This window comes from Salvia splendens, chromosome 2 (genome assembly GCF_004379255.2).
Source record: "Salvia splendens isolate huo1 chromosome 2, SspV2, whole genome shotgun sequence".
NCBI lineage: Eukaryota > Viridiplantae > Streptophyta > Magnoliopsida > Lamiales > Lamiaceae > Salvia > Salvia splendens.
This window is the reverse complement of record NC_056033.1, coordinates 31,813,076-31,839,148: the sequence shown is the minus strand read 5'-3', so window position 1 is coordinate 31,839,148 and position 26,073 is coordinate 31,813,076. Positions and strand designations below refer to the sequence as shown.

Below are 26,073 nucleotides of genomic sequence, written 5' to 3'. Positions count from 1 at the left end.
CAAGCCGGAGAACGAAGTCCGCGTCTTTTACCATCTCCTCTACATATCTCTCGGCCTAGCTGGTTTCCTCATGGTTGGCTGCATTGTTTCCTTCGTCTTGGCAGTGAGGACTAGGAAGTTTTACAGAGGGGACATATACAAGAAGTTCAGAGATGACCAAATTTCCCAAGGCTGAACAATTGGAAACAGAGTCCTCTGTTTCTCATCTTACTTTACTAAGGATATTATGTATTGTAGATAAAAATGTCATTTACTCAATTGATACACAACGGCGTACTTATTTTGATGATTGCAAAGGAATGTGCTCCATGAGTTGTCACGTACTATATTCTTAAAACATCCAAATATAAAATGAACAAGAGATGTGAATTAGCAATGAGGTGTAGGACAATGTTATGAAAAGTGAAAGCATGATATCATGTGATGGAAAATGGAAAGGGATTGGGCAGTAGTGCTTATTTAGATGCTTATTCCAATCAACTTTTTCAGTGTATGATGGAAAAAGCCCCCCACCCAAATCAATCTATCCCAACTCTTGTGAAGACTTGTCGGCTAGTGTTGCCCACTTGTTCTCAATCAAGACAACACAATTTTATGAATGGATTCATGGCCCCAAAATCAATACACTGTGCTATTAGACTTTCAAAGCGTGCTTCTTTGTTCAAAAGTTTGAAAAATGCAGGCAGATGTAGATATGGATCTTTTCATAGGTATGAATATAATGAATAAGATGTGTGTTATTACTATCAAATTGAAATTGACGTCCACTTGGGGGTGGGGGTGTCTGTCAAATTTGTTACTACTAAAAAACAGCCATAGTTTCAATCATTAACCTTAAATCAACTCCACGACCGTTTTGTGAATCCTGAACCATAAGTGTACTTATGCTATTTTCCACATACATACTTGAAGAGTTGTAAAATTATGCTCCTAGTCTTATATCCACATTTAAGATTTATAAATCTTAATAAATAATTATTAGCTTAATTGGATAAAATGATACTTTGAACATTAAAGTAAAGCATACAAAATCAGAATGGAAGACAGAAAATTTAAAAAATCTTAGAGTATATGCTTTATTTTTGTGTTCAGTTGATCAGAATCAGAATCAGAATCCAAATTTTGGTGCTCCATTTCATGTAGTGTAGTAGTATCATTTTTATTGTTTCACATATTCTCCGTTTCTTTAATTTTAATCTTATATGCTTTATTTCAACTTTGTAGTTGCTATCAAGAATTTATTACATCAAAGTATATAATTATTTTTAAAGTTTATATTCGATAAAAATTATTATGGAGTAGTTGATTAAAAAATAAGGTGTGCTATAATTTTTTTAATTCTTTTGAATGGAGTAGTAATTACTATGCTGTAATAAACTATTTTATACTAGTATAAATAAGATTGCGATAATCAATTTAAAGACCCCCACAAGAATAAGATTGCAATAATTGCATGTCATACGAAATTAACATAGTTGTACCCAATTATCGATAGGCTCATACCTAATGAAACAAATAGGTGTGATCTTTGGCTGCATGCATTATTATTATAAATAACGCACATCATGTAGAAATATTATAACGGGATCAAACTTCAATGGAATCATGGGTAGGGACACCCACTGACCCACACATAAAATGAGATTTTTCGTTAAAACTTTAATTAATAGTAATTGTTTTTTATTATAACAAATCTCTATCTTAGCATTTGTGTGGGGGAAGAAGGGAATGCGAAGTAAAATGAGGAGATGCGGTTTCAGTTTCATCACCTTCCTTCAATGAAGCCAAAATGTTGTCATTTCTGTTCTTCGATTCTTGATCATCCAATTTGATTTAGTTCATCTTATTTATAAATCTAGATTATTGTGGTCACTAGATTCATCTTGTTTTCAATTTATATTTTACTTCCTTATTCATATGACATGATCAAATTAATAATAACTAGTAATAATTTTTAAATTCAATTTATTATTCAACTATTAACCACATAATTTTTTTATCCGTGAATAGTTGGACACGAAGCCCAAATTATGTAAACTACACTGAAATGAGAAATCGCTAATCGAATTCGATATCCGCCGATTCTTCTTCCTCGCCAAAAAATCAAAATCCAATCAATCCATCGACATTGGACACTCTTCTTCTACTAAAACAAAATCCAAATTCTTATCTTCATCCACAACACATAATCCAAGAAAAACCAGTAATTTCTCACCCCAAATTCGCAATAGAATTTGTATACCCAAAAAGATGTCGGTGAAAGGAGCTGCCCTGCAGAAAGATGTTCCGTGGAGGGCGTCGACGGCTGCAAAACCTATTCCTAAAATTCACCACTCTCCCATTCTCCGCCTCTCTCACAATCCTTATTCTGAATTTGCCCTTTCTGTTATGAAGGTTTGTTGCTGTCTTTTATTTTTCCCTTTCTTCAAGTTTAGTTGTGCTGTATGCCCTATATATGTTCATTGGAACTCTTATTATATCACAAGGTTTTACATATCACACTGTTCAGATGCAATTAATTATGGAAAGCAGGGATGAGGGGAAGATCCAAACTTTCTAATTTATCTTTAATAGAGGCGGGGCTCTACGGTGTTTCTATTAGACATTCATCAATATGCTGTTTAACAACCTTGTCTTGGGATGGGGAAGGGGAGGATGTCTCGAGATTATGGGCGTTTCCTTGTCAATTTGCAATGCTGGTTATTTATTTTATCTTTTGCTTTGTATGTTCTCCTTGATAATCTTAAAGGTGTGGTAGCTTTTACATTTATATACTCTGGTTATTGTGGTAAACACCTTGTGTTTTTGGATATCATTTCTCAGCATGATGATCCAATTGGGAGTGGCCTAGGGAAAGAGGCTGTGGTTGAAGCTGCAGGGCCGGACTGCATTGTGCCTGGCCAAACTGTACCCATCAAGTTACTTGGTCTCAAGGTGCCTCCTTCCCCATCTGCTTTTCCTGTACAAGTTAACTTTTATAGATATGAAAAAGGAGTTCATGTCTTCATTGTTCATATTGCATGCATGTGTGTGGCCTAATTGATGTGGGATTGCGTTAGATTAAATAGATGATACTAAGTGATTTGGCCTGTTATTGCTGCGACTTGCCTTCTCATAAACTATGGGGGATAATCATATTGTTGCGTAAATTGACTTTAGATGCAGTAATAACTGACATAGTATTAGTGTTGTTTGATATATGTGTGAATGCGACTGAAATGAATATCTTGCAGTGAACTGGGACATGCTCATCTTGTTCATGAATTAATCGAACGATCCATGGATGATATAGCACTTTTATGTCTATGCCTCAGAATATATTTCTTATGCAGTGGCTGACATATCTAAGGCTAAAGGTTGATTCAAAGCATAAGAGTATCAAAGGACTTTGATGCGTGTGTTACTCATCCTCTTCTACTCCTAGCTCAAGTTTCCCTGAGAATCCTAAATGCTAACATGGAAAATGGACATAGGCTGAGGAAAAGAAGCATAAATGGATTTTCTACTAGCTGAAAAGGCATATGCATTCTATTAAATGAAGTAATTTTTTCTGCTCTTTATGTATCAAATATTTGTGTGGATAGAATATCCAGATTCTTTTGGCTTGGGATATCTTAGTATTTGATAGTAACATCATGATTATTGACCTTTTGGATAGCTAAAACTTCTGCTGCAACTAATATGTTTATTGTCCAGTAACAAACCATATTTCTAGGTACGGAGTGGTCTGCAGTTAGGCTTCTATCTGATGATTGTCGAAGAGGCAAAATTTATTCATCGTTTTTGTGTCCTTTTGCTTTGTGCTCTATTCCTTTTGCATGCTGTTGGTATAAAGTATAAACTATAATGGAGAATGCTCTATTATTTGCTGATTTGATTATTTCACTTTCTGTACTTTCACTCTAGATCCATTTATGGTCATGCAAAGTCTGCATGATCCGTGGGGAATTCTTTTGTTATTAAGTCAACTTCATGAAGTTTGAACGCCTCATTTGAACTTATATATTGATATGTTAGTGTTTGTTTGTTTTTACTTTTGCAGGTATGGCCGATAGAAGTGGACTTGAAGTTTATGGAACCAGTTGGGCGGGAACTCAAATCAATTGGCAAAGTAAGTTCCAGTAAACTACATTTTACCATAACATGAACAAAAAAGAAAAGTGTTTGTTGATTATTGTGTGCCTCACAAAATCGAAAATATAAGCTGAACTAGCTCAGGTGATGCTCCTTTTAGACATGTAATAGAAAAGGAAAAGATCATATTTTGTGCTATACTCCCTCCGTCCCCAAAGAATATGCACTTTGGGTTCGGCACGAGTTTTAATTCAAAATTGGTAAAGTAAGAGAGAGGTAGAGAGAAAAAGTAATTAAAGTATTGTTAGTGGGGAATGGGTATCACTTCCATAGAGAGAAAAGAGTTTCCAAAATTGAAAAGTGCATATTCTTGTGGGATGGATGGAGTATTTTATATAGATTAGCTTGTAGAAGAATGGATGATCGAGGAAATTAGTGAATAATTTGGCTCTGCTGGTGTCTGCTAATTGTTCCTTTTTCCTAGTAAAACCATGTCATGATGTCAAAATAAAGCCTTTTCTGTAATGGAAAGGATAGATGCGTTGATATCTGCTTTTGTCAACAAAAAAACACCTTAAAACTAGTGTGTCATGTTTATTACCTTAATTAATAGAGTTATTTGTTATGGTGGTGGCAGTTCATGGATTCAGCCGTCGATCTAATGAACAAGTCGTTTATTGATCGCTAGCGAAATTATCATGCGGAGGAGGGAAGCCAATATGTTTTTTTTATCTAATAATCCGAATGTGTTACATTTTTGGTGTGGAAACCTGTACATTCAAGAGTTGAATCAAATGAGCAATACCATTCAAGTGATGTGTTAATTAAGCATTTTAGATTGTTAATAGATCTTCCTTTGATTCCATTTCCAATTCGTAGCCCCTTGCCCTTCATTAATTCCTCTCTCTCTCTACTGAACTTTTGAGTTGGGCCCAATTCTACAATTCTTCGTATTCAGTTTTCACAACCCATCAATTCATTTATAGTTTGTCTTGTTTTTTAATGGAATCACTTTTTTTTTGTCTTGTTTGTTTTAAATGATACTCATATTGTATTTATCTCACTGTTTATATTTTATTCACAATGCATGAAAAGAATGGGAAAATATAAACAATCAACTCTTATTTTTATTTATTTCTGTAGATTTATAATGTGTTAAGTTAGGACACAATATTTGAACAAGAGAAGAAAACTGATGTAAAATTAGAACTTTATTTTAGTTATAGCATAATATAATCCTTCATTCAATGAAAATGGGTGGCCGAAATCAATGTGAATTTAAGAACTTTTCAAGGACAGAATGTAATGAGATAGTCGTTCCCTGTTGGGCACGTAAGTAAGCTGGTTTGATCATCGTAAGCATAGCTATAAGCCTGCGGGCATCGCGACTTGAATATTTGAGAGTAGCTCGTGGGCTTGCACGTCGCTGGACTGCTATACGCGCCGGTGCAGCAATACTGAGGCTGGTTGAGTGCAAGGCACGCACTCTTGCACCCAACCACCGCGCCGTTCCCCCCTCTCACCGCCAGTTCAGTGGGGCAGCCTTTGTTATTGATATCAAACGGGCAGCTCGTGGTCGGGCAGTTTCCTCCGGCAGAGGTGACCGCTACTGGCAGATTGAATCCGTCAACAAGGCTCACGTCGTAGAAGTCTTTGCCTTGATCCCCTGCTAGTGTGAATTCCACTAGAGTAGCGGGAGGCATGCCACCTGCGCCGTTGCATTCGATTTGACCCGAGTTACAATCAGCGCTGTCGCAGGTGAACCGGTCGGAGTTGGAGCATTGGAACCGGGCCCAGATTCGACCGGACCATGGAGCCGGAATTGTGAGAGCTCTTGAAGCCTGTGGTGGTAGCTCGAACCCGGTTTGGACTGGCGAACCGGCTCCGGTTAGAGCTGCCGGCCATATTGTGAATGGGCAATTGTTTCTCACGGTGAATACGGCTGAATCAACAACCCCTGCAACAATAATTCAATGTATATTTTGTGTTATGCACTTTTAGCTAATAAATAAATAGAAATTACTTACAGGAAAAACAATATATAGCTAGAAGAAGGGAAGTGAATATCTTATTTTCCATTGGAGACGAATTCAAGCTAGTTTTGAGTTTGAATGTATTAATATGCTTCCTATATATACAACTCTACCCGTGAAATCTCAACGTGATTTGAAGATCCTGCATTAAATTTGCATCTGACATGCAATATCGTGTACTTGATGAGGAATGACTTGATTACGTTATGAATATACAAACACGCAATTTACTCATGCCATAAATCATCAATTAAATCTTTTGGATTATTTTTATTATTATTTTGGAAATATTCGAAGCTTAGTGATTGAACTAGGAAGGGGACATCAGACATGTGATACATGGATTCTTACTCTATCCATCCGTCTGCCAATACATGTGAGTACTATTTTTCTTTTCGATCCGTCACAGTTATTTTTTACTACTTTTAGTAATGAACTCAATGTTACATTAGTTTATTTTACTCGCATTTTATTATGAAATTAATATATAAAAATATGACACATTCCACCGGCTTTTTTATCCATATTTTTTTACATTTTTTTATAACCCACGGGTCAACTTTTAAATTAATGGCAGACGGATGGAATATTTTTTAGACGATATGCACATGCTTTAATATGAAATATACAATATTAATTACTTAGTAAATGAAAGGCTTTAAATAAAATAAATAAAATTAATTATAATACAAAGAGCAACATAAATTTTAATTTTATGTTCCTATCACTTCAATTTTTAAACAACCAGAAAGATTATTTTAGGCAAAACACACTAGTAGTAGTCTTGTAATATTACAAGAATGTCAGTAAGTCACTGTTGATTCGGATCAACATTTTCCTTTTACAGCACGATTTAGATAAATGGAAATTATAACATCGCCATTGTTCTCCCCAACGGCATCATTTATCCTGTAAAATACACTATATTTGATGCCACATTATTCTACTATTATCACGTGGTCATGCTAAAATAATGTCAAGAGACAAGAGGCTATTTGATCTCAATATTAATTAGTGGATCACATGAAAACTAAGACGAAGTGACAAAAAATGTGTTACTTGGTTTTCGTTCAATGAACTTGGCAATCAATTAATCAGAGTAGTGTCACTATATGGGGTAGTGGATGGGTGAGCATATTAGGCGTTGAAATGAGGTACTAACATTTAATTTTATTACCAAAACAAGGTGGTTCTTACTTATCAAGTTGCATTTTGATATAAATCAATCTGTTTTGAGCTTCAGGATCAAAAGCATTAGAGTATGTGTAAATGGGTACTTTATAACATCACCATTTTTGTTATAATCAAGATGTGACAAAATACTATCTGCAGCCCAAAAGATTGATGCAACATAATGAAAAACCTAAGCATTTGGTGGTGACATATTCTAGTGCATTGTACTCCACTTCCTCTGCTAATGTAATATGTTTTGGTCACCCTCATTTTCCTATATATTAAGCAACTTTCTTGCTTATTTTTAACTCATCGCAACTCGGCTATCAACTATACGGTTATGGAGGGAGCTGAACTGCGTAAAGGGCCTTGGCACGAGGAAGAAGACGACCAGCTAGCTGCCTCTGTTGCTGTTTTGGGCGATAAAAGATGGGATGCATTAGCCAAAGCATCAGGTATATGTATATATATATATTCAATCTTAAATATGTTTACTTACAAATTCAGAATAGATAATCTAGTAATGATGCAGGGCTAAGAAGAAGTGGCAAAAGCTGCAGACTGCGATGGATGAACTATCTCCGTCCCAATTTGAAGCATGGCAACATCTCCGTTGAAGAAGAGCGAATTATCATCGAACTTCACCAGAAATGGGGAAACAGGTGGTCCAAGATTGCAAGGAGATTGCCTGGAAGAACTGATAACGAGATAAAGAACTACTGGAGAAGTTACTCAAAGAAGAAAGCTCCACCAGTGGAGAAAGGTAAGCTGCAGTAAGTTTATGTAGTTCCAATCAATGTGGACTCGGTTTGAGTGGATATATATGGCTGTCATACACAGAATGCGGTAGCACGAGACCAGAATGTGCAACGAAAAGTCCAATGAAGAATGACGTAAGTGATGCAATGAGATCACCTTATGAGGCCAGGTTGATAGAGTGGATGTCAAACTGGCCTACGGATGGCTCCTTCGACTGCAACATTTACAGTCCGGAATGGATCTCCGGAGACTGGGATATTTCTCTCTGGGGTGGAGACTGAGATTTATGTAGTTATACAAAAAGGATTATACATATGCGTACAATCTACTATTACTATAAACATATCAATCAACTAATTGTACTCTAATTTCCAAATATTTCATGCTGCCAATAATTCTTTTATATAAATACATTTCGGGTCTTTAACTCATCCCTACTCCGATTTTTCTCTTCTTCGACATCCTCTTCTTGGGTTCTCCGGCGAGTCTAAGGCCTATAGGAATAACCATAAGACATACATATATCAAGAAAATAAAAGTAAAACTTGTGGAGGGGCTTCAGTTCAGCCACTGTCAACATCAATTGTCCAACTACAATTCCTCAACATTTACCATCAAATCTAATAATACCAAGATAAGACATTATAAAATTTAACTGATGAAGCATATTATATCAAGTTCTTTAATTAATAACCAAAATCATGCAAAAAATTGTCATTTCTTAGCCACAGTGCAAGCGTGCTACTTTTGATCAATGTTCAAACTTATATAAGTAACTTGTTTGAAAAAAGTAGGAAATACTACATTGCTTAAAGTGCTAATTAGGATAACACTAGTAAGTGCTCTAATTATGCATTGCAATATAGTATTAGGCGTATGTTATCGTTATAGGTCAAGGTGTTGATCGAGTATACAATAACCTAGTTGTACAAGAGATAATGTTTATCTTTTGGCAAACAATGGGAGACATCAGTCCTTACAATATCCAACTAGTCATATATTTTTCATGACTTTAAAGAAAGAATACCCAAACCTACTCGTTTTTCTTTCTAACAACTGCAACCAAATTATTTCATTTCATTTCACTACAAGGCGGGCAAGTACGCCAAGAAAATTAAATAAATAGCAAATCTGTGGCTGCTCAATGCTTGGTATCTAGCCTACTTTGCAAATGCTTCCAAACTTTGACAACTTTTGTTAATAAAGTAAATATCACGAGTAAATAAAATATTAACTGAATTTAGTTTTGGGATAATGATCAGTGCTTAGTTTTTGTTTTCCTGACTCATTTAAAAGTAGTAAAAGGGTTCTGGCGTAAAAGATGAAGTTTTTTGAAGATAATGAAGTTGCAATGTTTCGGATAAATAGGGAGGAAAACCACATTTTTGGATTCGTCCCAATCATTTGAAGCTTAGAAACAGAAATAGTGATAAGGCTGTTAGAAAAGTTTTGAGAATAGAATGAGCAGAGCAAGGCCTCCAGCTCCCGGAATAATCATCTTCGTAGTCCCCGAATATGCCTGAATTCGCATCTAGATCACCTCCAGAAGTATTGTTTCCGGCTGTCCACTTGCCCATATTGTTGCGCCTGGTCATACAAATACCAACAAATGAATAAATTAGTAGTCATGAAGATATAACTATATGCAATTAGTGGGTTGCTGAAATTAGTTTAAACAAAAAGGGTAAAGGAGAGAGAGGGAGGGACCTGGAGCCGAGCACACCAGCATTGAAAGTGATTTGGTCAATATATGCGGCAGATTTGGGTTCTATACTGTAGGCCTTCTCATACTTGACCTCCACACCCTGCCCTGAAGCCACAAAGTAGGCACCATTCGCCATTATATCACCTTCACTTCTCCAATTCCAACCCCTCCAGTCCCCCTCAGCCGTATCCACGCGCTTCGTCACCTGCAAAAATTAACATAGTTGTGTGTGTGAGTTTGCCTGTGGCACTATCTGTGGCCAAATCGAGTCTTAAAAACAAAATAACACAAGTTTGTGGAAAGTACACACCTCCTTAGCATTGCGATCATAGGGGGCGATGTAACGATTCCCCTGGCTGTTAATGGTGGGATTCCCACTGCCTCCGATGGCATACATCTCCCACCTCGTGAAATCGTTATTCACGACATGAATGTAGCCTCTCCTGCACCGCGGCATCCTCTGTATCAACTTCTTCCCAAAGTGGTTGAAAGCGATGGTGACCTGCATCCCGGAGTCTGGCAAGTAGTCATCGCTGTGGCCAAGCAGCATCACCTCGTTGTGGTGCGAGAAGTGGTTGTTCGAAATGGTGACCCCCGTGGACCCCATCACCACGTCGATCAGGCCGTCCTTGCAGTGCGACATCGAGCAGTGGTCGATCCAGATGTCCCTTGCCCCGAACACCGAGATCCCGTCGCCGTCCGATTTCCCGCGCCAGCCGTAGTGCGTTGGGCTGGAGCGTATGTTGGTCTCCCCGGACTGGTAGCAGTGGTGGATGTGGACGTTGTGGATGATGACGTTGCTGATGTACTGGAGGGTGAGGCATCCGCCGCCGATGATGTGGACGTTGGCGCCGCGCCCGTCCAGGGTCTTGTAGGAGTTGAAGATGAGCTCCTCGGAGAGCTGGATCAGCATGTTGGACGCGAACACGATCCACAGGGGCTCCGTCTGGATCACCGCGTACCGCAGCGTGCCCGGCCGAGGGGTCACCGGGTCGTGGTCGGACGAGTCCGTCACCACGTAGTAGCGCCCGCCCTTCCCGCCCAGGGCGTACTGCCCGAACCCGATGCCGCAGTCCGCCAGGCGCTGCCGGTTCAGCTGCCAGTTCGGGTCGCATCGCCAGCAGTCGTCGATGGGGTTGCCCGTCATACACGACGACCCCGCCTCCTTGGATAACATTTCTCGTCTCCAAATAGAGCCATTCACTTTCCTGCATGGATTTGGAGTGTTTTTTTATAAAAAAAAATAGTAATGTTGGAATTAGATTGGGTTGTTTTTTTCAAACGAGACGAGCATTGGATGCCGCCGCGGTCAACGGAAGACTCAAATTCTGGTGTAGGACCCACGCCCTCAGTAAAAAGCAGTAGACATTAAAGCACCACTACTCCATAACCTACCCTCTCTCAATAAAACTTTTTATCTTAAAAAAATCTCAAACATGAAAGGGGTGTAGCATTATACACAAAAGAAATAAAGTGTGTAACTCGTAAAGCAGAATTTATCTGCAAAACTTTAGCATTACTCAAAAACAGGGGCAAGCACATAACAAACTCAAATTTTCATCCAACATTATACTAACAAAATTTTCAGACATAAAACTCAAAATGTAGGTAGTCTGGTTCAAGATTCAAGACAAATACTGGAATAAAAAATAATTTCATGAAAGAAACATAGAAAAAATAATGTCAAGAGCAAAAAAGGAAGTTATTGGGTTGCCTGTGAAGGTCTTGAGCAACGTGGTCAGGGTTGGGGTGCTGGCCGGGGAGAGTGAGGTTGTACATTGCGGAGGCACGCTGGGGAAAAGAGGAAACAAGGAGGAGAAACACAATGCAGCTTACGGTGAGCATCGCCGAGAATCTGCAGCTTCTGGTTTGGTAAAATCTGGCGCAGTGGAGAAACATTGGTGTTGGTAGAGCAATGCGCTCATGCTGCAGCGGCATTGGTGGAAAATGGAAGAAGGCAGATTTGAAAAAGAATTGAAGGGCTCTATGTGAATGGTAGAGTGAGTGATATGAGTGGAGAGAGTATTTTAGCGTTGGTAACAGTAATGCTACAGCACCACTACTTTCGGTGTCCGTGTCCTCACTCTCTCTATTCTCTATCTACGACACAGCAGCTGGTGTTCGGTTATAGTCTGTTAAAAAGAGTGATAGAGGAATTTTCAGAAAGTAAAAGCCAACAATATACTAATAATGTCTATACCAATTTTGTTTAGGCTAAAATCAATGTTCCATTTTTTGTCTTATGTACTTGTACCATCCTTATATAAATCATTTTAATCATATTTTTTAAGTATAAAATTTATTTAAATATAATACTCCCTCCGTCCGCCATTACTTATCACAAGTTTTCTTTTCAGCCCGTTCATCAATACTTGTCACAATAACTTTAGACTACTTTTGGTAATGAACCTCATTTCTACTAATTCGTAATACTCACATTTTATTAGTATAAAATTAATAACTCATATTCCATTAACTTTTTCAACTCATTTTCTATTACTTCTCTTAAAACCCATTATATACTCTACTTTTGAATTTATCAACTCTATTGTATCTAATACTCTCTCCGTTTTTTCATAGTTGAGGCAAAACTTTTCGGCACGGAGTTTAAGAAAGAGATGTTGAATGTGTTAAATAAATAGATAAAAAAGTAAGAGAGGGAAAAAGTAGAAAGTGAATAAAGTAGAGGTAATAAAGTAAGAGGGAGTAAAGTAAGAAAGAAAAAAAAAGTTACTATATAGGGAAATGACTCAACTATAAGGAAATTTTCCAAAATGGAAAAATGACTCAACTATGGAAAAACGGAAGGAGTAGAAATAAAATCAATTATATACACCATCTTAATTTGATGCAACATTAAACTATTAATAAGTACACATTTCAATTTATAAAAAAAAAGCTATGAGTTCGGATATCTGACATACTCTAATATTTTGGTCAAGTTACTTATTTGGTGAAATTTAAGAGATCGAGTCGGTGATATGATCATGTATAATCAAGAGATGACTGAATAATGTGAGTGAGAGCTACAAATAGTGCAAAATTAAAATGATGAATTCAGGGTTTGAGTTGTTAATGCTCTTCTAAATAATTAGTAGTGCAGTAAATAAACCAAGTCTTTTAAATCCATATATATATATATATATATATATATATATAGAGTCCCATTATTCACAAATCCACTCTTAAAGACCGAACGACCGAACCATACCAAATTAGGGTTTTTTTATCTAGTTTTTTATGGATGAGAGGCACAAATTTATAATTTATTTTCACCTTCATCACGAGTCTGTTTTAATTCATCCGAAGGTAAATAAGTCATACAAACATGTTACAAAGATTTAAATTCATTCCAGTAGGTTTTTACTTCATTCCAGTAGGTTTTTACTTCATTCCAGTAGGATTATTACTTCATTCCAATACGTAAATGCGGTTTCACCGTCGCGTGTCGTTCTTTCTCTCTACAATATCTATCACCACCGCCACAACGCTGATATGATGTAATAAACACATGGAATGATGCAATAAATTATTGGAATGAAGTATGTGAAGTCCTACTGGAATGAAGTAAAAACCTTATCCAATGAAGTAATAACGTTTCTGAATGAAGTAATAAACGCACTTGAATAAATTGCATTTTTTAATGTAAATAAAGTAAAAACTCAGGTCAATGAATTCAATTGAAACATATGTTGAATCATTTCAAAACCTACTGGAAGAAAGTAAAAACATGTTGTAGTTTCAAGGTATTATGTACGGAATGAAGTAATAAATCTATACAATGAAGTAAAATGGGCTTGTAATGAAGACCGAAAAATTTACACAGCAGCACATCTCATCAAAAAAACTAGATCTAATGGCCCAGATTTGGTCTCTAGTTCGGTCTTTAAAATTGGTTCGACATTGATCACAACCATATATATATATATATATATTTCTATGTGTAGTAAGATATTTTGAAGTGCATACAATAATAGCAATAATAATTTGAGTGAGAGAGCATAGTTAACCCTGAACTAAACAAAATCATAATGTAAAACAAGGAAAACGGCGTACTCTTTTATCTCGCAGGCGTTGCAATTCTATCATTGGAGAAATAAGAAGAAATATGGAAAGGGTACACTGGCCCAAAAATTATCCAAAGTTAAAGGGCCCATGATTTCTGGCCTACATCGCTAAAGCTGTATTATTGATTATTAAATGAGGATTATACAAAGTATTAGTAAGACATAATTTCTGCTTTTCATGCTGTTGTTGTACGTAATGTATATCAACAAACTTTTTCTTCCGCTATACTATTTCTCTTAATGTTAATTTATTGCTTTTTTTGCTTTATAGATTAATCCCGTAATTAACTCAGGCGTGGTTTAAAAAGCTGCCTTAAATAGAGCTTCCATTCGGGGGCATTTTGGTCATAGTCTTGTCTCCCATTCCGAAGTAAATTAGACAATGCACTTTTTAAAATCAATGCAGAGGTTTTTTCATTTAGCGTATTTGCACTCTTTCTCCACTAATATTTTAATATTGTTAGATAGTTAATGGAATGATTGCAAATTAACAAGAGGGTAAATCATGTCATTGGGCTACACGGTTTATGATTAAGGATTGGTATTCTAAGTTAATATTTTATGAATATCGACTTGTAGAGAACATTTCCATTATCTTGTACTACTAGCTAGTTTATCTAGTTTTATTTTCACCTAATTAAAATTGGGCATACTTTTAAAGGTTGTTGATTGAAACTTAATTTCTATGAGACAAATCAAGCGCCACACGAGTGTAGGTAGTGAGTGGCGATTGATGAACACAACTTGAAATAAGTATTAAGATTTGTGCAGCATATGAACTAGGATTTTCAAGAGCAAAATATGAATAAAATAATGATACAATAATATGATTATTGTATTTCTTGTGTTTCAAATGAATACAATGATCCGATTTAAAATAATGATTCGACATTTCTATTTGATTTGAGAAAAATCGACAAAAAATGCATGGATGGTTGGATATGATCTACGATAATAAACTATAATCCTTAGTGTGTTGGGCGAGTCCTTGTTCGACTAGGAAGACACGTGATGATGGGCTCTGACCGGCTCGACTGTGTGGGCGAGTCCGACGTCGTGTCTTCGTTTTCTTGGTTCATATGAACTCCCACGGCATTGAAAGAATCCCTCATGATAAGTATAATTGAGTGCTAATTCGCCCCATGTTAAGTAGGTTGATCATTTGGATGACTTCTTGAACGTAGACGCAAGTAGGTATTGTTCTATAAATTATTATGTATTTAAAATTTCCCCACCCACAGTAGAGGTCGATCCTTGAGCTTAACCTTTAAATTTTTATGACGCCCTTTTTAATTCATTGATATTTCATATAAACTGTAATTACTTAATTAAAATATGAAACTCATCTAAACAGTAAAATTACATAATTAAACTTCATTAAATTTGAAAATTCATTAAAATTTTAAGCGTAGTAAACTACATGAAAATATTATTCTAATTAATCTTGTATGTTAATAAAAATATTGAAAAAAAGTAATTTTTTTTATAAAGGAGCAAAATAATAGTGATGGGCCAATTGAATCAAGAGTGTATACAAAATCTCATACAATTACTGCTAGGCTTCGTGTTTTGTACTCCTCCATATGTCCACTAAAATTAGCCTATTTTTATTATTAGAAACTTTTTCGCTATAAATTATACTACTCCCTCGTCCTAAATGAAATAAGAAAATTGATTTTTGATTTTCTATAAACGAAAAGAAATTTCAATTATAATTATTTAAATCATTATATTTAATTTCAGGCATATTGGCCCTAAGAGCATCTGCAACGGTGGACGGACGGCGTCCGTCCGTCCGTGCCAGCAGCACGGAAGAGCTCGCCTGCCGCTGCGCTCGTGCCGTTGGCACGGCGCTGCTCGATGCATCGAGCACGTCCGTGCCAGCGAGCAGGTGACGAGGCGTGCTGCGATTGGGCAACGACATAGCCGTTGCCTTTGATTTTTTTTTAAAATCGGTTTTTAATTAAAAAAAACAATTAAAAAAAAAAAAAATATTTTTCCACTTCCCAAAAAAAATATATCCATTTTTTTACCGTTTTCTACCACTTTTTATTTTTATTTTTTATTTTTTCCCCCAAAAATACACATTTTCATCTATAAATACCACCACTGTCACACAAAAAATCACACCACATTCTCTCATTTCCATTTTCATCTACATTCTCTCATTTCCATTCTCATCTACATTCTCTCATCTCCATTTCTTCCACACATACAACATAACAATGTCCGGCCAAAGCGATCACCCTCCGGGCTCCCACGGTTGGAACCCCGATTGGTTCGGTTCACAACCGTTTTCTAGTTCGGAAACAGAATATTCGGCCCCTCCTCAAACCCAAAGTTTGGGCGTTCTGGATGGCTACCGGCCATACCCAATCGACGACCAAGATGCCCCCGAAGGGCGATATGGGTGGACACCCGAGCCTAGAGCGAGGTCGACCGCCCCCTCCCAAACTCCGACTCCTCCTACTCGCGGTGTCCGCACACCGTACTCGCCAGCGGAGATGGAGCAATCGTTCAAGGCGTATTTGTCAATCTCCGAAGATTTGGAGGTTGGCACGAACCAATCCGGCGATCACTTTTGGTGGCGCATCTGTCGCCGGTACAATGAAAACCGACCGGAGGGAACAATCGAGCGCAACGAGAGTATGGTGTGCAACGCCATCTACCGAGCCAACGAAGAAATTAACGAGTTCTAGGGGTATTACCTCCAGGAAGAGCGGTCGGCGGGGAGCGGCCGGAGCGAGGTCGACATCATCAGTTCCGCCATGTCGACCTACCAATCCATGAACTACAAGGCATTCAAGTACCTCAACATTTGGCAGGAGACTCGGTCGCATCCGAAGTATAGGGGAGGCATAACATCCTCCTCTAGCGGCTCCTCCAAACGATCAAGGTCGGTATCCTTATCCGACTCCGGCTCCGAAGACGTGGTTAGCCAACTCGCCGGAGTTAACTTGGGTAGCCCCGACGCCGGCCCGAGCGGTTCCCAACGCCGACCGCAAGGAAGGAAGAAGACAGCGGCCAACCGCCGTCGCGCCGCGACTCCATCCGGTGATGCTCCCGACCCCGCTCCCTTTCTCGTTCCCTATGCGCCACCTCCACCCCCACCAACTCGTTGTGGACCCTTTTGGCCCAACTCAATATGGCCGATAGGTCAACTATGACCCCCTCGCAACTTCGATCGCACGAGGCCATGATATTGGGCCTCCAAAAATAATTGGGGGTAGTGCCGCCGGATGAGTAGTATTCCACGGGGATATTTTTAGCTTTAATTATGTAATTTTTAATTTTTAGTATTTTAATTATGTAATTTTTAATTTTTAGGATTTTAATTATGTAATTTTTATTTTTTAGGATTTTAATTATGTCTTTTTTATTTTATTTGTAATTTGTAATTTGTAATATTATTTCGGTTTTTTAATGAATTTTAATGTTATGGAAATATTTTTATTTAAAATGAATCGTGCTCGTCCTTGCGGAAGAGCACAACTGTGGATGTTGTGCTTTTGCCTAAGAGCAGGCAGGAATAGTGGCACCGGGCCCACAACCGTGCTCGTTGGCAAGAGCACGGTTGTTGTGGGTGCTCTAAGAGCATTCGCAGTAGCACACAAATGCACGCCCTAGCCACCGGCTAGCGGCTCGGGCGTCATGGTCGCCCGCTATTGAGCTCGGTGAAAAAGTAGGACGAGCTCTCATTCACGGACTAGCACCGTTAGCCGATCGCTAGCCCGCTATTGCGTGGACAAGCGATCGACTAGTCGATTTTTTTTAAAAAAAAATTATTTATACTCTATATATACAACTCATTGCACTTCATTTTTTTAATATTTGATAAACACCAACAATTAAAATGAATTAATCGTATTTGTCAATTTATTTGCTTGGCTAGGGCGTCCTATTAGTGGATGCTCTAATATCATGGACATTTCAAAAAGTTGAATTTTTCCCACGAACTTTAAACTTGACAAATAATATCACGAACTTTATCCGAGTTAGTTATTTCTCAACGGCGAAAAAATTATGACAAATACTATCATGATAAGAGTTTTTTTTTCATAATTTCTCGACAACAATTTCGAGAGCTTCAAGTTCTTCAATCTTTGAACATAGTTTTTCTTGAATTACACACTCCAAAATTGTTCTTCAATCCATTAATATAGCTGAAATTTTTTTGTTAGTAGAAAATAAAAGTTGGTGATAATATTTGCAAAATTTAAAGTTTGTGGAGAAAACCTCAACTTATAGAAAATTCCATAATATTAGGGGTCAATATCCCTTAATTTTAATAAAAGAAATATGAAATCGGCTCGAATATGTCCAACCGCTTGTTGCATTAGCGAGTGGCGGCAAAGAGCAGTGCGTGCGGCTCGAGCCAGCAGCTACGAATTCACGGGCGATTTGCGAGAGCTGATGCTAATCCTTTTTCAAATCGATGCGTCTATAAAAGCAACTACCTCAAAGTGGCGCTTTTGAGCATGGGCACAATTTTTATTGGTCTTGATAGCATTTGACTATTGAGTAATGTTGTGCAGTGCAGGGGAATGCAACTAGTGGACCACCCCAACTTTGAATCTACTGGAGTATACCATGCTGTGTTTTTCAACTCCCTCGATCAAAGCTCCCATATTTTCCACTCCTGTTACCTTTTTCAATTTGTTTAAATTAAAAAAATGTTGGTGTGGGAGCCTCATTTTGGATTTTTTGACTATGCTTCGAGAGTAGGTCCATCTGAAAATGAACTAGCATTATTTCTTTTCTTCCAATTTGTCAGTTTCTGTTGGATCCTCGAGATCTGCATAAATAGTTTCTCAGCAAAACATTTAAGGATGATTCGAGATTATATAACCTTTTAATTTTTTTAACTATGCAATATTTCACGCTTTCCTTCGATCTTTCTTCTCATCCGCAAAAAACAGTAATAGTCCATATATGTTACTACTACTTCAATACATTGGGTTCAATTAGTATTTTTTTTGGCATTTATGTTAGTTTGGTACAATTAATTATCAATTCGAGTTGCTAGAGAAATTATTTAGTAGTAATTTATATGTACACTACTTAGCCTAATTAGGTTCTTATCAGTAATTACTTTACTTCCATTGAAAAGTTCAAAGTAACTACTACTATCTTAGTACCATTTAAGATGAATTGTGGAAGGTTAGTTAGGAAGAAACACATATATTTGTATTAATTAGATCATTTTTCGTGTCGAGACTCTTAGGTACATAGTGCATATACTTAATTAATTAGATGCAGAATTTAAATTTCATACCCCCTCCGTCCCGGCTAAAATGACACATTTCTTGGCCGACACGAGATTTTAGAAGTTATTGGTTAATGTGTTTAATTGAAGAAAGAAAATGTAGGTGTAATTATTAAAATAGAGAGAGAAATAAAGATGGATATTTTAATATGAGTGAGAAAAGTGGTTGAATGTATTAATTGGAGAGGGAAAGTTTCCGAAAAATGAAATGTGTCATCTTAATTGAGACAAACTAAAAAGGAAAATGTTGGGTCGTGATACCGCCGATCTCACACACGCACGAACGAGGAAATAAAGCACGCAAACGATATAACGTGGTTCGGTGATAATCCACCTACGTCCACGGAGAAGATGACCGGAATCTTATTGATGGAACTCTCAATACAAGAACTTCACACTCACAATCTATCACTCTAAGCAAACGCTAGCTAGTGCAAGAATTCTCTTCTAATTGTGTGTGTAATCTGTGTTCTGCGTCTCTCACTACTGAGCTCTATCGAGCTATTTATACAAGATGCAATCAAGAAATAAAATCCAACTAACTCTATTTCTCACAGTTAGTTATAACCGCTGCTCGGCTAAAACCGAACTGCCATTCTTGGTTAGCAACCGAACTGCATTTCTCGGCTATCAACCGAACTGCCTTTCTCGGTTATCAACCGAACTGCCTTTCTCGGCTAGCTCAAAGCCGAGCTTTATTTCTTGATCTCTTCTCGGAGCTGCCGAGGCTCCACCACTCGATCACAACCGGACTCAAAGCCGAGCTTCATTTCCGAGCTCAGAAGCCGAGCTCCAGTAGTTTGCATGGACACACTTTCACAAATCTCCACCTTGTCCTTGCAAAACTCCATCAATATCTGGATTCCCTTCTCAATCCTTGTTACAAGCTTCAACACTCCACAATCTCAACCAACTTCAAACAATGTTTGAATTTCGAAGTTGGCAGAGATTTTGTCAACATGTCTGATGCATTTTCTTCGGTAGGAACTTTCACCACATTGATCTTTCCACTTTGAATCTCATCTCTGATGAAGTGTCTCCTCACATCTATATGCTTCGACCTCTCATGGAACATTTGATGTTTTGCTAAACATATAGCCGAGTTGCTGTCACAGTTAATCTTCACTGCTCCCAGCTTCATTCCTAAATCTTCCAAGATTCCTTGCAACCATTTTCCTTCCTTTGCAGCCTCAGTCAGAGAAATATACTCAGCTTCGGTTGTGGACAGTGCAACCACAGACTGCAAATTTGATTTCCAGCTGATTGCTGTGCCATATAGTGTGAAGATGTAACCACTCTGAGACTTTCTGTTGTCTAAGTTAGCCGCATAATCCGAGTCACAGAATCCTTCTAGGACTTCCCTCTCCTCAGACCAAACTCCACCACCAAACTTCAAGCCAACCATGACAGACCCTTTCAGATATTTCAGAATCCACTTTAGTGCTGCCCAGTGATCCCTACCTGGATCAGCCATATATCTGCTTGCAACGCTTATGGCATGAGCCACATCCGGCCTTGTACATATCATCAAGTACATCACACTTCCCACTATATTTGCATAGGGTATCCTGCTCATCTCTTCTCTATCTTCAGCTGTCTTTGGCATCTGTTCTTTACTGAGTTTGAAGCAGCTAGCCAATGGAGTGGATACTGACTTTTCACTCCTTACCTGGTATTTTTCTACCACCTTTCTGATATAATCAGCCTGAACCAATTTCAGTTCTTTCTTCTTTCTGTTCCTGACAATATCCATACCCAAGATTCTCTTGGCTTCCCCAAGATCTTTCATATCAAATCTCTGCTTCAACTCCTCCTTGACAGACAGCAGCTCACTCTTGCTTGATCCTGCCAGCAGAATATCATCCACATACAGCAGTAGATAGGCCAGTATTAGATTTCCACTTCTCTTGACATACACGCAGCTATCAAAACTGGATCTCTCAAATGCCATCAATTCCATCTGCTCATGAAACTTCTTGTTCCACTGCCGGCTGCTTTGCTTGAGCCAATATAGGCTTTTCTTTAACAAGCAAACTTTCTTTTCTTCTCCCGGCTTCTCAAAACCCTTAGGCTGCATCATATAGATCGTTTCCTCTAGATCTCCATGCAAAAATGCTGTCTTCACATCAAGTTGATGCAGCTCCCAGTTGAAATGAGCAGTCATGGCCAATAAGATCCGAATGGAAGTGTGCTTCACCACTGGAGAGAACACCTCTGTGTAGTCAATACCCTCTACTTGTGTGAATCCTCTAGCAACCAGCCTTGCCTTAAACCGTATGCTTTCAACTTCCCCCACCTCTACTTTCTTCTTAAACAGCCATTTGCAACTGATCAGCTTCTGAGTCCCTGGATCAGTCACCAAAATCCAAGTCCCATTTTTCAGCAAGGACTCTATTTCTTCTTCCATGGCCTTGATCCATTTCTGACTTTCCTTGCAACTCATGGCTTCTTCATAGGTTGAGGGTTCTGAAAACATGAGTACTTCTGCTACACATAGAGCAAAGAAGCTCATGTCATAATCTGAGAATCTGCTAGGTAGGCCTGCATTTCTTCTTGGATTTCTTCTGGCCCCTTGAGCTGCAGCAGCTTGCTGCACTGGTGACTCCTGCTCACCTGTGTTCTGAGTATGTTGAGAGCTAGTTGCTCCACCTTCTTCTTGATTTCCTGTGATCACAACATCCTCATCAGTGTCTGTTCCAGCAGATTCTCCACCAAACTCAAGGTTTTGCATTTCAGAGCTACTGCCACCACCAGAGGGCTTCCCATCATCTTTAAATGGCATCTCCTCTTCATTGAATGTCACATCTCTGCTCACAATGATATTTCTGCCTTCTCTATCCAAATTCCACAATCTGTATCCTTTTACCCCATCTTGGTATCCCAACAACACACATTTCTTTGCCCTTGGCTCCAATTTACTCTGCTTAATGTGTGCATAAGCAGCACACCCAAACACCTTCAAGGCTGAGTAATCACCTAGGCTTCCATACCATCTTTGATCTGGGGTCTCATTGGATATAGCAGATGATGGACACTTATTGATCAGATTAGCTGCAGTAGAGACAGCCTCTGCCCAGAATCTCTTTGGCATTCCAGAGTAGAATAGCATGCACCTCACCCTTTCTAGCAATGTCCTATTCATTCTTTCTGCCAGCCCGTTCTGTTGAGGATTTCTTGGCACGGTCCTATGCCTTCTTATCCCTTTCACCTTACAGAAACTATCAAACTCCGCAGACAGAAACTCCATGCCATTATCAGTCCTTAGATATTTAAGCACTGAGCCCTTTTCATTCTCATATCTAGCATGCCATTCTCTAAATTTTTCAAAAGCTTGGGACTTCTCTCTTAGAATGTAAATCCACACTTTTCTTGAGTAATCATCTATGATGGAGATGAAATACTTACCTCCACCTATGGATTCAGTTTGGGATGGCCCCCACAAGTCACTGTGGGCATACACAAATGGGGCTGATGAAGTGTGTTTCCCACCAGAAAATGGCAGCTTCTTTGCCTTTCCTAGAATGCAAGATTCACATTTCTTTAGGCTGTCTGATGCACTTAACTTCATCACTCCTTGTTTAGCCAGCTCTCTTATGCCTTTCTCACCCACATGTCCAAGCCTGGCATGCCATAGATGCAGGTCTTCTGTCTGGGCAAGATTCACAGCATCAACCACGGTTTCACCCAGCAAATAGTATAGGCTGTTCTTTCTCTGGGCCTCCATCACAATTCTGGTGCCTTTTGTTACTGTGAGGATCCCATCACCAGAGTTGAATCTGCACCCTTTTGACTCTAGCATTCCAAGAGATATTAAATTTCTCTTGATTTGAGGAATGAATCTGACTTCTGTGAGAGTCTTCATACTCCCATCCTTCATCCTCAATCTGATGTTCCCAATGCCCTTTACATTGCACACTTGATCATTTCCTAGCATCACTGATCCTTCCCAAGCTGATAATTCTTGGAACCAAGATTTGTGTGAGCAAATGTGGAAGGAGCACCCTGAATCCATGATCCAGCATTCTTCAATCTTGGCCCCTGAGTGGATATTCAAAGCTTCATTATCTTCAACATCCTGAGCCAGATCAGCAGTCTCTATGTTCCCAGCCTTTTCTTGCTCTTGTTTCCTCTTCCAAGCAAAACAATGCTTCTTTAAATGGCCCGGTTTCTTACAGTAGTGACAGCTTCTCTTCTCCTTCCATACTCCACCTTCTTCCTTCTTCTGGAACTTCTTCTTGGAACCCCTTTTATTCTGATTATTTTTCACATGCAGACTCTCAGCTACTGGATCAGTTTGTTTGTTATTAGCCTTCTGCGATTCCTTCATCTTCAATGCAGAATGAATCTCTTCATAGGTGACCTTGGTTTCTCTTCCAAGAAGCACTGCATCCTTGAAGTGCTCATAACTTTTAGGCAGGGAATTGAGCAACATCAATGCCTTATCCTCATCTTTAATGACCTCATCGATATTCTCAAGATCATCTATGCATTTCCCAAACTCCTCGAGCTGTTCAGAAATGCTCTTCCCATCTGAAAACTTGAAAGCAAGAAGCCTTTGCTTCAAATGTAACCGGTTCGCCAGAGACTTGGTCATGTACAATGACTCAAGTTTCCCCCATACTCCTGCAGCCGTCTCCTCCTTGGAAACTTCCCTTAGCACCCTGTCCGTGAGGTTCAAGATCAGGGTGCTATAAGCCTTATACTGCATATCTTGAAGCCTTTGCTTCTCCTTTTCATCAGCATCAGGTTTGCCTTCTTTAGCGTCACCTTCATTCTTCAAGATATCCCATAGGCCTTGCTGCATCAAGATGGCCTTCATCTTCAGCCTCCACAGCCCAAAATCGTTTCTCCCGGTGAACTTTTCCACCTCGAACTTGGCTGTAGACATTTCTCAAAACGAGCGGTGGGCAATCGCCAAGATCAGCTTATACAACGGAACCTCTAGACACGAACTCACCCAGAAACCAATCAATCGGCAAATCGTGGAAGTCTTCCCACAGACGGCGCCACTTGTTGGGTCGTGATACCGCCGATCTCACACACGCACGAACGAGGAAATAAAGCACGCAAACGATATAACGTGGTTCGGTGATAATCCACCTACGTCCACGGAGAAGATGACCGGAATCTTATTGATGGAACTCTCAATACAAGAACTTCACACTCACAATCTATCACTCTAAGCAAACGCTAGCTAGTGCAAGAATTCTCTTCTAATTGTGTGTGTAATCTGTGTTCTGCGTCTCTCACTACTGAGCTCTATCGAGCTATTTATACAAGATGCAATCAAGAAATAAAATCCAACTAACTCTATTTCTCACAGTTAGTTATAACCGCTGCTCGGCTAAAACCGAACTGCCATTCTTGGTTAGCAACCGAACTGCATTTCTCGGCTATCAACCGAACTGCCTTTCTCGGTTATCAACCGAACTGCCTTTCTCGGCTAGCTCAAAGCCGAGCTTTATTTCTTGATCTCTTCTCGGAGCTGCCGAGGCTCCACCACTCGATCACAACCGGACTCAAAGCCGAGCTTCATTTCCGAGCTCAGAAGCCGAGCTCCAGTAGTTTGCATGGACACACTTTCACAGAAAATGTGTCGTAGTGGAACGAAGGGAGTAGACAGAGTAGTGTAGTAGGTAGTTTTAATAGATAGTACTCTAACAATTGACGAAGTTAGGATTTTAATATTGGGTCCAAACAACTATTAATAGTTATGGCTTTTTGGTATTGATGTCACCAAAAACAGTTGCAATCCGAGCACTAGAGATTGTGAAAGAGAAATAACTGAACAACAAGTGATAGAAATCAAAGATACATAAGGTGATTATTGTTAAAAGTAAACATCGAAAGAACAAACAATGTCGGGAAAGTAGCAATGTCTCTATCATAACTGCTACTATATCCGTCCCCCATTAATTGTCCACTTTTATCATTTTTGAGCTGGAAAAGTTTTGAACACATGAGATGGCTAATCTGATAACCTCATATACTATAATGTGGATATATATATATATATATATATATATATATATATATATATATATATATATAATACTCCATATAAAATGTAAAAATTGACTAATAGTATATTCTAAAACAAAGTTCATTACGTGGGATAACTGGGATTATCACACTGTTTAATATCGTGTGCATTCATAGCAAACAAGGTAAGTGGAAACATAAAATATTAATTTAGGTAGTGCAATTTAATTGAATTCATGTTTTGGCTCACTTTATTCTACACATATAAAAACAGGAATACGAGAAATAGGGTTTAAACTTTAAAAAAGTGGGCTTCACTAACTTTTTCCTAACTTTAAACTTTGAATGGAATCTTCCGGTAACCAAATTAAAATCTACTGGATACTGAAGCAGTGAAACAGGATATATCGAGTACAAAATATTAAATTCGGCTATCTATAAATATATATTGATGATGTAAGCCAAATATATTATATGTTTTGTGCTCAAGATTACCCACCCTGCCCTTAAAGCACTTGATCAAACTAACAAACCCAAATCAAGGGAAAAATCTTTTCAGTATCTCTGCAACATATACCATTCACCATATAAGAAAATGTTGAAAATTCAAAATCATTAAAAATTAAACAACATTATGGTTTGTGTGTGATAGACAAATTAGTCAGGATCGAGTTAAAATATATGGCGTGATCATGATTAAAGTAGGAAGGTGGAGAGAGGTTAGGAAAATATGAAAATGGTGTTTTGATTTGTTGGTAATGTGTGGAATAAATATCTTGGCCAAGTTTGATAGGATAAAGTGTTAGATTTGATTGAATAGTGTTTGGGGTAAAAACCACATTCCACATAGAATAACTAGTGAATATAAAGCTATCCCAACTCTTTGAGAATTTTCTTCAAAACAAAACCGTGATAATTTAGTCAAATTAAAATAAGTTTGGAGGTGCATCGATGATTTGTTGATGCAAATCATTATCACAACAAAGAATTAGTAAATTTGCAAGCAATGTGTAC

General features: G+C 38.4%; 4 protein-coding genes across 4 annotated transcripts; 2 read left to right on the top strand and 2 right to left on the bottom strand.

Moving 5' to 3' along the window:
* Positions 1-2,010: 2,010 nt before the first annotated feature.
* On the top strand, positions 2,011-4,919 carry LOC121792208. Its single transcript, XM_042190067.1, has 4 exons — positions 2,011-2,394; positions 2,824-2,934; positions 4,043-4,111; positions 4,712-4,919. Exons 1-4 carry the CDS (start codon positions 2,251-2,253, stop codon positions 4,760-4,762), a joined length of 375 nt encoding a protein of 124 aa, XP_042046001.1. The 5' UTR covers positions 2,011-2,250; the 3' UTR covers positions 4,763-4,919.
* Positions 4,920-5,068: 149 nt separating this feature from the next.
* On the bottom strand, positions 5,069-6,163 carry LOC121792207 (thaumatin-like protein 1). The gene is made up of 2 exons (XM_042190066.1): positions 6,102-6,163; positions 5,069-6,031 (listed from the first exon to the last, which is right to left on the bottom strand). The coding sequence occupies exons 1-2, from the start codon at positions 6,151-6,153 to the stop codon at positions 5,364-5,366; spliced, it is 720 nt and encodes a 239-aa protein (XP_042046000.1). The 5' UTR covers positions 6,154-6,163; the 3' UTR covers positions 5,069-5,363.
* A 1,288-nt stretch (positions 6,164-7,451) lies between these two features.
* On the top strand, positions 7,452-8,701 carry LOC121792206 (myb-related protein MYBAS1-like). Its single transcript, XM_042190065.1, has 3 exons — positions 7,452-7,735; positions 7,813-8,043; positions 8,121-8,701. Exons 1-3 carry the CDS (start codon positions 7,621-7,623, stop codon positions 8,318-8,320), a joined length of 546 nt encoding a protein of 181 aa, XP_042045999.1. The 5' UTR covers positions 7,452-7,620; the 3' UTR covers positions 8,321-8,701.
* A 648-nt stretch (positions 8,702-9,349) lies between these two features.
* On the bottom strand, positions 9,350-11,879 carry LOC121792205 (probable pectate lyase 12). The gene is made up of 4 exons (XM_042190064.1): positions 11,459-11,879; positions 10,055-10,952; positions 9,747-9,949; positions 9,350-9,626 (listed from the first exon to the last, which is right to left on the bottom strand). Exons 1-4 carry the CDS (start codon positions 11,680-11,682, stop codon positions 9,440-9,442), a joined length of 1,512 nt encoding a protein of 503 aa, XP_042045998.1. The 5' UTR covers positions 11,683-11,879; the 3' UTR covers positions 9,350-9,439.
* Between the last annotated feature and the right edge of the window lie 14,194 nt (positions 11,880-26,073).